Here is a 10,142-nt window from a genome sequence, read left to right as displayed (position 1 = left end):
GTATTTTTCATTGGGAGGTCTTTCACTGCCAGTGCGGGAGCGTTATCAACTTTCATGTGAGATGCTTCCCTTTCAACTAGTGTTGCTTTGTCCACTTTCATCCCCACTGCAATGCTTTGGTGCTTTGCAGATTCAGGACTAATGATCCCAAACATCGCATTTATAGTATTTCTGGTTCTGCTCACCATATGGCTTGATTTCTTTCTTTATCTTACCATTATCATCACCAGGTTTGACTTTATCTGTCACCACTTTCTTTCCTCCCTTCCCCCGCTTCTTATTGCGGTTCTTGCGCACTTTGAAAGAGCTGCGATTGACTTCTAGGCCATTGCTCTTCTCTTGCGGCTGGAATAAGAAGTTCTTATTTATGACTTTATCATGAACTTCATGGATTTGCAATACATCAATAAATTTAGAATACTTCTTATAATTTGATTGACAGTGATTGCGTGCAGATTCTACCGCATTCGGGTGGAAAGTGGAGAGAGTCTTCTCAATTTTCTCCTCTTCTATGATCTCTTTTCCACAAAGACACAGTAGTGTGCAAATACGGTGCATCATGGAGTTGTACTCTTTGACATGCTTGAAGTCACAAAAACAGAGATAAACCCATTCTTGCTCTATGAGAGGCTTGATGGTGTACTTAAAGTGCTCAAAACGCTCCTGCAGTACGTCCTATAGTGCCTTAGCGCTGGTCATTACCATATACTCATCCTTCAAAGTAGGAGAGAGATAGTGGCGGAGAAAATGTAGTGCCTGATCATTATCATCCTCCGTAGGAACCATTGCACTACTTGTTCGTAGGCCAATTCCAGCGCGAAGTCTTTTCGCTCCCAGTACAATCCGGGCATCCAATGCCCAAGTGAGATAGTTGCGGCCATCAGTACTTAGCTCAGCGAACTCCTTGTTGGTGATGCCAGCCATCTACATATTTAATAATACAAGCACCACTACTAGTAAAATTGCATCATATTGCTAAATTGGATTAATGCAAATTTTCTGATATTTTCTATGCTATTATGAATTTTACTGAATTTAAATGCATAATAGGCAATTTATAAAGTAAACATAACATAGAAATAAATATTGTATAATTGCAATAATGAATGCAAAATTCAAATTCTAGAGGTACTTTCATGCAGAAAAAGTATTTTCAGGATTCTCCATAAAGTCTGAGGGTTTATACGTAAAAATTCTAGGATTTGCGTAATATTCCAGAAACCACAGGGTCTAATTTAAAAAATCAAAGCCTCTGGATAATTTTTAGAACAACCAGGGCCTAAATGCAAAAGATAGGGACCACGCTCAAATACCAGGAAAACCCAGGAGGGCTAAATGCAAATTTTTGATTTTTTTTTTCTTTTCCTTCCTCTTATTTTCCTCTAGTTTTTCACCAATGGGCCGACCTTCTTAATATTCGGGCCGACCTAACCTAGCTTGGCCTGCTCGCCTCTTCTAAAAACCGGGGCGGCAGCTGGTGCTCGTGCGGGAGCAACGAGCTGCAAGGCTGGAGAGGCTGCAGCGTACGGCGACTCTCGTGCGGGAGCGTTGAGCACATCGGTGACGTCTTCCATCTAGGCGGTTGCAAGTGCAAAGCAGCGTCGGCAGCCCGTGGGGATTCGGTGCGGCGAAGTGAGGGTATCGGGGTACCGTAGGTTGCTACGGGTGGTTGGCTTCAAGTGATGGCGGTCGGGCGCATCTTCGAGCGATAGTGGTAGCGCGCTGCAGTGCCGGTGGCGGCATGCGACGCGCGTGAGGTGTAGAGTGGCTGCAAGGTGGCGTGCTGGCTGGTGCAGGACGGCACTGGCGTGATGTGCTTCAGGCGACGGCGGCGCGTGCTCATGGCGGCGCCTGGAGACTTCGAGCAGCGCTTGTGGTGGCTGCTTCGGGCGGCGCCGGTGGTGGCTGCTTCGGTAGACAAGCAGCGGCACGACAACTTTAAGGTAGTGGCACAACGATGGTGGCCGGAGCGGGTGACATGGCACGACGGAGTGTGAAGGCCGTCGGCTTCATGCTGGTGATCTATCTTGCACGTCCCCTTTTCCCTTTTGTTCTCTTATCTGTGCATGGGGGGTGGCCACCGGTTTGCCGACCGATGGCATACGGTGGTGGCTACGAGCTCCACCGATGCGATCTATTTGCTACTATTGCGATCACTACTGTTCATATGATCGATTCTTCACAACGATGATGCTAGATACTCACTACTATTTATGCGTATTCGCTACTGTTTATGCGATATAGACCAATTTTGACGAAAAAAATAGTAGCAGTGAGTGTACGTAACGAATAGATCGTACTTTTCAATCCTTGCGAATGATTCGTGCCGCGTAGGTCATATAGGCTAGGTCATGACCTACCCACTCAATACAGTGCAGATCTATTCTGCTAGATTGGTCTTCGGCAGAGCTTCATGCTGATAACGTGTTGAAAAATTGTTGCTACTGGGTGTAGTCCAGCGATTACTCGAGAGAACGATTGCAAAAGGAGACTTAATATAGAGAAAGTTTGTTTATTTTTTATTTATCTCTGTTTACAATAAAATATGATGTTCTATATATATACTTTAAAGAAATTTAAAAGATAGAATTGAATGTTTTAAAAGATCGAAATACCTCTATTTAGTTATAAAACGCTAGTCTTTCTAACAGTTTGAACAATCAAACCGCTTCCAGCTCCGTGCGCAACTGCAGCGGGGCCACGAACTCATGATTCGAGTGACAAGCGGATGCAGATAGTTGGTGGTTTTGACTATTTGTGACGGATGACTGACCGCTCACGCACCCAAGCGGCTCTGCTCTGCTCTGCTCGCAGATGCTGCAGGTGACCGCGACTATATCTCGACGAGTACATTCTTGGACCAGGATCTGTTCGTGTTGTAGTCGAGTTTGGAACTTTGGATACGCGTGTAATGTACTGCTACTGTGTCTGTGTTAAAATTAAATTGCACGAGTGTTCCGTATCGACCACGGATTCTTCAGAAAATGAGAGGAAGAAAGAAGGCATTGGCAGTCATATGTGCTCGCAAGTCCAAGCTTCCAAGCCTCACTGCCATTTCGGGTACTGTTTTCATACTAACCATTGCGGAGCGCCAGGAAATGAACACATTTGCAGTAGTCCTAGACCTTGTTTCTAAAAAGCAAGTCCTAGTTATGGTTCATTTGACCACAGATTTCCCCGCTAGTGTCATCAAACACCACGACAATTCAAACAAGCTTCGATAAAAGTATGCATAGTACATTGTATCTACAATGATTTTCTACTCAAATTCCAAGTGGCCACACATTTTTGACTTGCCCAACGCAAGCGTAGTAACATCTTGACCATGGAAGATTTTCATTCGTTTAGTAGTTGGGTTAGATGCATAGCTTTCCCTTGTATCTGTCACGACGAATGAATCGTCCTGACCACCCGCATAGTACATACAGAAAAATAACAAAACCTTGATTGAAATTCGTTTCGATCAAAATTCATTGTTGTCCCAGCAACATGTGATATAAAAACTGACGGCCACACACAACATAAAGCTCACAAACATAAAGGAACGAGAGGGGCAGAAAGTTAAACAAACAAAAAGTTAACGGTGATCTGGTTGATCAAGGTTCGCATGCCGGTTCATCATCACTGAATTTTTGGCGTTTGGTTGAGGGTTCATTCTCGTCATCTTTGATCCCTTCCGGTTCTGGAGCTGACTCATCTGTCACTGCTCCATTTCCATCTTCGTGGCTGATAGCTCCATTTACAACACCATTGATAGCCTCAGGGCCCAACAGAGAGACATGTTTACTCGTGATCTTCCGACCTGCTCTGACCTTCGGACCCCAGTGGCGCTCTGGGTTCGGAAGGAACCGCTTAACCTTCTTCGCCTGAGCCTTGCTGAGGGCAGCAACTGCCCTAGAGAAATTTGCCTATGAAAACAAAAAAGGGAAAAGGGAAAGGTACTATTTTGTCAAGTGCTGTAGAAAAAAATATACAAGGAACATTATAAGCTCAATGTTTAATAGACAGCATACTTCTAGCTTTGGCGATTTTGAAAGGATCGCCGTGCCAGGAGAGTCACGTGGCTGTTCCTTAATAGGATGATTCTTCACCTGTGTTGAAATAAGCCATAAATTTGCATGATAATTACAAGTTCATCTAGGAAAGGCATCCACCAATGCATACTTGAGATTATATGCTGAAAGAAACTTATGATAAAGAGGAGCAATAAAAAGTTACCCAGCAGCGCATGATGTCCCAAATAACATCCCAAGGGGCATCAGACTTCACCCCAAGCGGATTAACATGGGTGCTTGAGATCCGATATCCTGCATTTAGAACTGCAGACCGGAACATAACTAAAGACGGAGATGTGCACTTAACAGTGCCAGCTATGTTATGGAGACTGAAAAACAATGGAATGTCATGTAACTCCTGCATCACAAGAATAACCCAAATGAAGTTGAGTGTTTAAACATAATGATTCCTTAATTGCAAATAATTCGTCAATAATAAAAGAATGGGTTGCCAAAAGACAAAAGCTAGCTATGTAGTCTTTAACTTTCTGCAAAATCCTCCTGAACCTTGGTTGCAACCATTGAGCATTGGGTTTTTATCATAGAGAAGGGGTAGAAAAAAAAATTGAGATATGGTTTATTAGTTGCACTTGGAGTAACCAATTGACTAGACAACACATCTAGATCATAGTAATCAAAAGTTATCATGAAAACCCTTCATTGTTTATTGATTTAAGCAATAAAAAATACAGTGAATTGGTCATCAAGACATTAGCCTTGCTTGAAAATTGTTTTGAGTGATATTTTTTAATTTAAATATCCTGAAAAGTACCATCAATCCGATAAAACATGATATGGATTCCAGGTACCAAAGGCCCAAAGGTGCAAAAAAGCATTAAGGGAAGAAAGAATTAGTTTCCTTTACGTTTTGGCATAATTAGTTTCCTCGTAGGATTCGGAATAGTTGGATTTCAGGACTGTTTGAGTCCTATTCTATCTGTAAGTTAGCATAATTCAGAATAGGTTTAGATTTGAATTTGGAATAGGTTTAGGTTTGGGCCTCTATATAAAGAGAGCCTTATGGTGTAATCGGCAAGCAGAAATTAATTAAAGTTTTATCAGAGCCTGGAAGCTAGGGAGATCTAGTTATCTAATAAAACATTAACATTAAGAATTGGCAGGCCTGCTTTCATAGTCAGGTATGCATGACAATAACAATTTGGTAAAACAGAGACAACATTTATAGCCATACCTCTGACACAGTAGTTAGAACTGAAGTAATTTTATCGTATGCAGGATATCTATCCTTCATGGACTTAACATCTGTCAAAGTAGAAACTACCCAGTCTTGATCATGAATAGGAGCAGACCATATTGGCCCACCCACATTAAATTTCTTTCCACAATTGTTGCACTCTTGAGGAACAACTGGCCCAATACCAGGTGCATGCTTCACACTGTTATTCTTCAGTTCATAAAGAAAGAATAAAGAAAAGGAAAGTCATGACCGTGCTGAGATAGAATTGAGGGAATGTTATATTGAGGGGTTGAATAGTATGCAAAAGACACCTTAGAGATAGTCCTCCCAAGACACTGAAGATGGAAAGAATCACAGCCAACACATTGATATACGTAAGAAAGTTTAAGAGGAGTATTCTTTATTTCACTTGCAGAACTGCGCATGGAATCCATATACAATGCCAAATTAGAAAAAATATAAAGTACTTCAACCAAATATTGAACAAAAGAAAGGAACAAGGAGACAGGGAAAAAGAAACTCACGTGAATACTCGAACAAAAACACGGACATAAAAATCCATAAACACAGAGAGAACAGGCACAATATATCGCTTGTACCGATTTGCATGGCTCTGGTGTAAAAAGAAAATGTTAAGGGCAAGAAGAATTAAGATACCCAAAAGAATAAGCATAGAAACTGCACAATTGAATTGATGTGTCATTTAGCAAACAACTGCAAATGAAAACTAATATATAGTTCCTCAATAAATATTGAAATTTGTAAATCATATCATGTACCTCAATACTGGCAAGGAGGATTCTCAAAGCCATTTCGTGGCAATACTTGCCCTTAGTTGGGTACGAACCGTATCTACAAAACACAATTCATGGTTACACTATAAACTCCTCAGCTGGAACTTTTCTAGGAACTGGTAGTACCAACATACTTGGAGTAACAAACTTCTCCATTGGTCCCACAAAGAACTGCCATATCAGTGGCAGTGCACATCAATATCCCACCGTCAGCTACAGCCTGTACAGCTGAATCGAGGAATATAGATGGTGATCCATAAGGGTCAAGATCAACCTAAAAACATGGAGAAAAATAATAAATAGAAGAAAACATGGTGTAAACCACAATAAATAAAATCAAATGTGTAATATTTACAGAAACAATCAATATTATGCAATTATTTTAATGTCATGTTTACAGGTGACTTTTAAGTCTTTTGACTCGTGTCAAGAACAAGGTTCACCTAAGAGCATTGCATAACAAATACCAGAAACTTCAAATTTAGAGCCTCAGATATAGTCAATAGTCTGCCTAAGTAAAGCACATTATTTTAATAAAGAACAGGTGAAAAGGGAAATAAATACATCAAAACAATCAGGCCCAGAAATCTACCAGAGATATAACAAAGCGAATGGTAACACCCCACACCCCGACCCAGATAAGTGCATCATTCTGATCAAAATCTAGTCAATGCAACGTGGAACTCATCATGCTTTCAGTCTTCATTGAAATTGCAATATAGCAAAAGGTCCCATCTTAGAAAGGGTAAGGGTAATAAAGTGTCAGATTTAGAAATATTCATATTCATATTCAAATGGCTTACCACATCAAATTCTTTTGGATGCGTGAGCATGTAAACTCGAGCATCAGCCAAGTGAGCTTCCACCTTACTAATAGCGGAAGCCCCATTGAACTTTATATTTCTCTTGCAAGCTTCGACAGAAGCTGAAGAAAGAAGAACGACAATGGAAGCATGTACAGAGGCATCAGTAACTTGGAATGCAAGAAGCAAGTTTAGAAAACTGTGCCATTACCTTTATCATTGTCCAGGGAAACTACCTTTCCTAAGCCATCGACTTCACGGGCATACCGGAGAGACCTCAACCCAGAAGCAGCCAAAGCCTACATTTTTTTTTTTGTTTACCAGTGCAAACTAGATATCAGTAAAAGTTAATGTGGAAGTATATAATTGACTAGATGTTCTTGTGCCCCAACCTCTGTACATCTATACTGCATTTCCATACTTAAGAGATGTCTCACCTCTAGAACAAGCGGTGGCTTAAGCTCTCTGGTTACTTTCCAGGAAGGTGTCTTTGTCGCTTCTTTTGACAGATCTTCCATTTCATCTTCAGCTTGCTTTAGCTCCTTTTCACAAACAACTTCTATTTCATCATGCTGGCTAGTTGAAGCATCCTCTCCATTTTGATCAGATATTTCACTCTGTTTGGCTTTTTGATGTGACTTATTCTTCTTATTCATCAGCGCCTCATGTTCTTCCTTGTGCTTGGCAACAAAGGTCCTTAAAACAGCAATGGACATATCTCTGTTGTGAACCTAATCAAAGCAGTAAAGTTTAGCTTACAGAGATACGATGGTTAACTGTGAGAGAATCCCTAATTTTTGAATCATGTAATTTCTCTTCAAAATTTCAACTTTAAACAACAGCAATTTTCAATTATCAACAAAAAGTAACATTAACACTGATTGCCACCCAAACTTAATCGACAAAAAAGAAGAAGATATACGAGATAAAATAACTCATCATGCTGTTTGGAGTTTTGACACATCTCTGAGCAATTTCAAACTTAAACTGCTCTCAGTCTATTGCGAAACACTGATACTATTAGCTAGGCAGAAACCATCCAAATGATAGAACCAGATAAAATTGAAGCCTACAGACCCAATAACACACTAGCCGCCGCCCAACACTCAATTTGGAATCCTGAAGGTTCTGATTACCTCATGGCTTTAAAACCGCTACACACTGATGGAAGAAGTATAGTCGAAGCTACGGACGCCATACAAATTAACTTACGGGAGCAGACTTAATACCTAACCCACAGCTTGTAAGCTCCAAGCTGACGCGTATAAGAAACCGATAGAACAACGCCCCGAGAGAAACAAAAGAAAATCAACACGAAACTATAACACGAAGAGACCTGCACAGGATTGAAGAACACGGCGTTGCTCTTGAGCATGAGAATCTCGGCCTCGCCTTCCCTCTTGATCTCATAGTCCTTGAGATTGTCCTCCACTTCCGCCATGTCTCCGAATTCAAAACCCAGCCCCCAAATCCAACCAAACTAGTGGCACAGGGGGGCGGGGGGGAGCCGAGCTCAGCGGCGGGGACGCGCCACGCCGGATCTGACAGAGAGAGTGGAGAAGGAAGGAACGGAGGGGGAGAGGAGGTGGAAGCGAGAGAGTAGTGGGAGCGGCGGCGGCGGCGGCGGTGCTGGTGGTGTGGCGGCGAAACGTGGGAACGGGGTTTAGTTGAACCCTAACTTTTTTTATCAGGAAAATAAACTGCTGCCAAGCTAAAGTTACCCAGGTTGCTGCGGGCTGGATATTTATATCTTTTTAATCAAACAAAAGCTTATATTCTAGGCGGTTGCTAGTTCAGGTTACTGAAATAAACCCAATCTTAATTGACCGACCTCAACATTATACTACGAATAAGACAACTCGTGTATTTTCTTTAACCTCTTGACTTTATCTCATCTACCTCCCAACTTTATCTTACTATATCACTCACCTCGCCATTGTTGCTCTTGTCATGCTAACTCGACCATTCTTTGCCTCCTCGCTGTCGATACATATCGTCCTCCAATATCCTTCACCTCCTCATCCTACGGTACCCCTGTCACTTATCTCCTGCATTGAACCTCTCTCTAAACTCGGCATCCATGATGGAGACAAAAAAAATCCAAAATCCTAACTTGCACCAATGAACTTCGACGTCGACTGTGAGTTTTCGAGATTTCAGTCGCTTGAAATCTAGGAAGTGTGTAAATTTCATTAAGGGAGATTATCAATAATTAGTAAATCGACAATGTAAATACCTATATGACAATAGGCATATCTGATTGTCTATTATGTATCCAAAATATGAATACGTTGATTTATATAGGTTTGAGCCACCTTTAGTATAATAGCTCTATGTTCTATGTGTTAAATGAATATATAATTTATACGGATTCCAATCACTTTTAGGATAATAGCTATATATCATGTGTGTTGCTTTCGCCTTTATTATCAACAGGATTACAATGAAAGTATCTAGATCTATTTCTAAAGCTACTTGTCGAGTTCTGTCATGTTCCTAAAACAGGGCTTGTTGTATCAAGATATGATCTGAACATGTGTATACACATATTATGTGAGATGTTCTTTGAGACATACCCCTCCCTGTCTTATATAATTAGGAGTAAGGTAGTGAATTACTCGTAGTGCTTAACGTATCTTCTGAATATGCAGAAGATCATTCTCTTCCCATGTGAACCTAGATAAGTTAGTCAGAAAATCCATAAATGCCTTATTCATCATGGAGGTTCCTAGAACCATATTGTATAGGTGTTTGACATGTGTTCTATGGGTATTCCATCTTGGATTATACCATATATCTGCCTGACATCCGAATTACTATATTATTTAATTATATATTTCTCGTGAGAGATACAGTTCTCCCCCTCCCCTAGACTCAAGGGAGATATAGTTCTCATGAGCGCACGACTCGTACATCTTTATAGATGCAAAGAGATTGTATTCGGATTTTTGTAATGGCATCGCATAGAGCAGAAAAAAATTAGTGTCCTGAGATACCTGATATCCAGATATTGTATGTCATCTGTGGGGAAAATGCAACAACACTTTTATTAGATGAGCTGATGGTGATTATGGTTATATTAGCAATATTAATATTGTCAATCAGGATGAGATGATGGTTATACATTGTTGGAGGATAGGACACAAGTCAACTGCAATCACTAAACGTGGTGTCACTGTACCAGAACACCTCATCAGTGTTGATTCCAAAACCTTATCAGTGGCAGTTTTAGAACTGGTACTCCATAAGTGACACTGATAGTTGGAGACTATCAGTGCCGGTTGCCCACCTG

The 10,142-nt window shown here is 40.9% G+C and overlaps 1 protein-coding gene across 1 annotated transcript; it reads right to left on the bottom strand.

Annotated features, from left to right (window-relative positions):
* Positions 1-3,433: 3,433 nt before the first annotated feature.
* LOC133912165 (tRNA (guanine(26)-N(2))-dimethyltransferase 1-like) lies at positions 3,434-8,580 on the bottom strand. The gene is made up of 12 exons (XM_062354770.1): positions 8,187-8,580; positions 7,288-7,581; positions 7,062-7,149; positions 6,851-6,972; positions 6,182-6,321; positions 6,033-6,105; positions 5,778-5,866; positions 5,565-5,670; positions 5,248-5,460; positions 4,219-4,413; positions 4,014-4,091; positions 3,434-3,908 (listed from the first exon to the last, which is right to left on the bottom strand). The coding sequence occupies exons 1-12, from the start codon at positions 8,289-8,291 to the stop codon at positions 3,597-3,599; spliced, it is 1,815 nt and encodes a 604-aa protein (XP_062210754.1). The 5' UTR covers positions 8,292-8,580; the 3' UTR covers positions 3,434-3,596.
* Positions 8,581-10,142: the final 1,562 nt, after the last annotated feature.

Source organism: Phragmites australis, chromosome 3 (assembly GCF_958298935.1).
Source record: "Phragmites australis chromosome 3, lpPhrAust1.1, whole genome shotgun sequence".
NCBI classification, from domain to species: Eukaryota; Viridiplantae; Streptophyta; class Magnoliopsida; order Poales; family Poaceae; genus Phragmites; species Phragmites australis.
Note: the sequence above shows the minus strand (reverse complement) of the source record. Positions and strands in the feature narration are given on the sequence as shown.

Excerpts from the sequence above, each read along its gene's own strand:
- LOC133912165 (XM_062354770.1), bottom strand. The coding sequence starts at position 8,291 with ATGGCGGAAGTGGAGGACAATCTCAAGGACTATGAGATCAAGAGGGAA. Across the intron at positions 6,973-7,061 it reads TTCCCTGGACAATGATAAAG|CTTCTGTCGAAGCTTGCAAG; the intron begins GTAATGGCACAG and ends TTCTTTCTTCAG. Across the intron at positions 5,461-5,564 it reads TTGGGAGGACTATCTCTAAG|AATAACAGTGTGAAGCATGC; the intron begins GTGTCTTTTGCA and ends TATGAACTGAAG.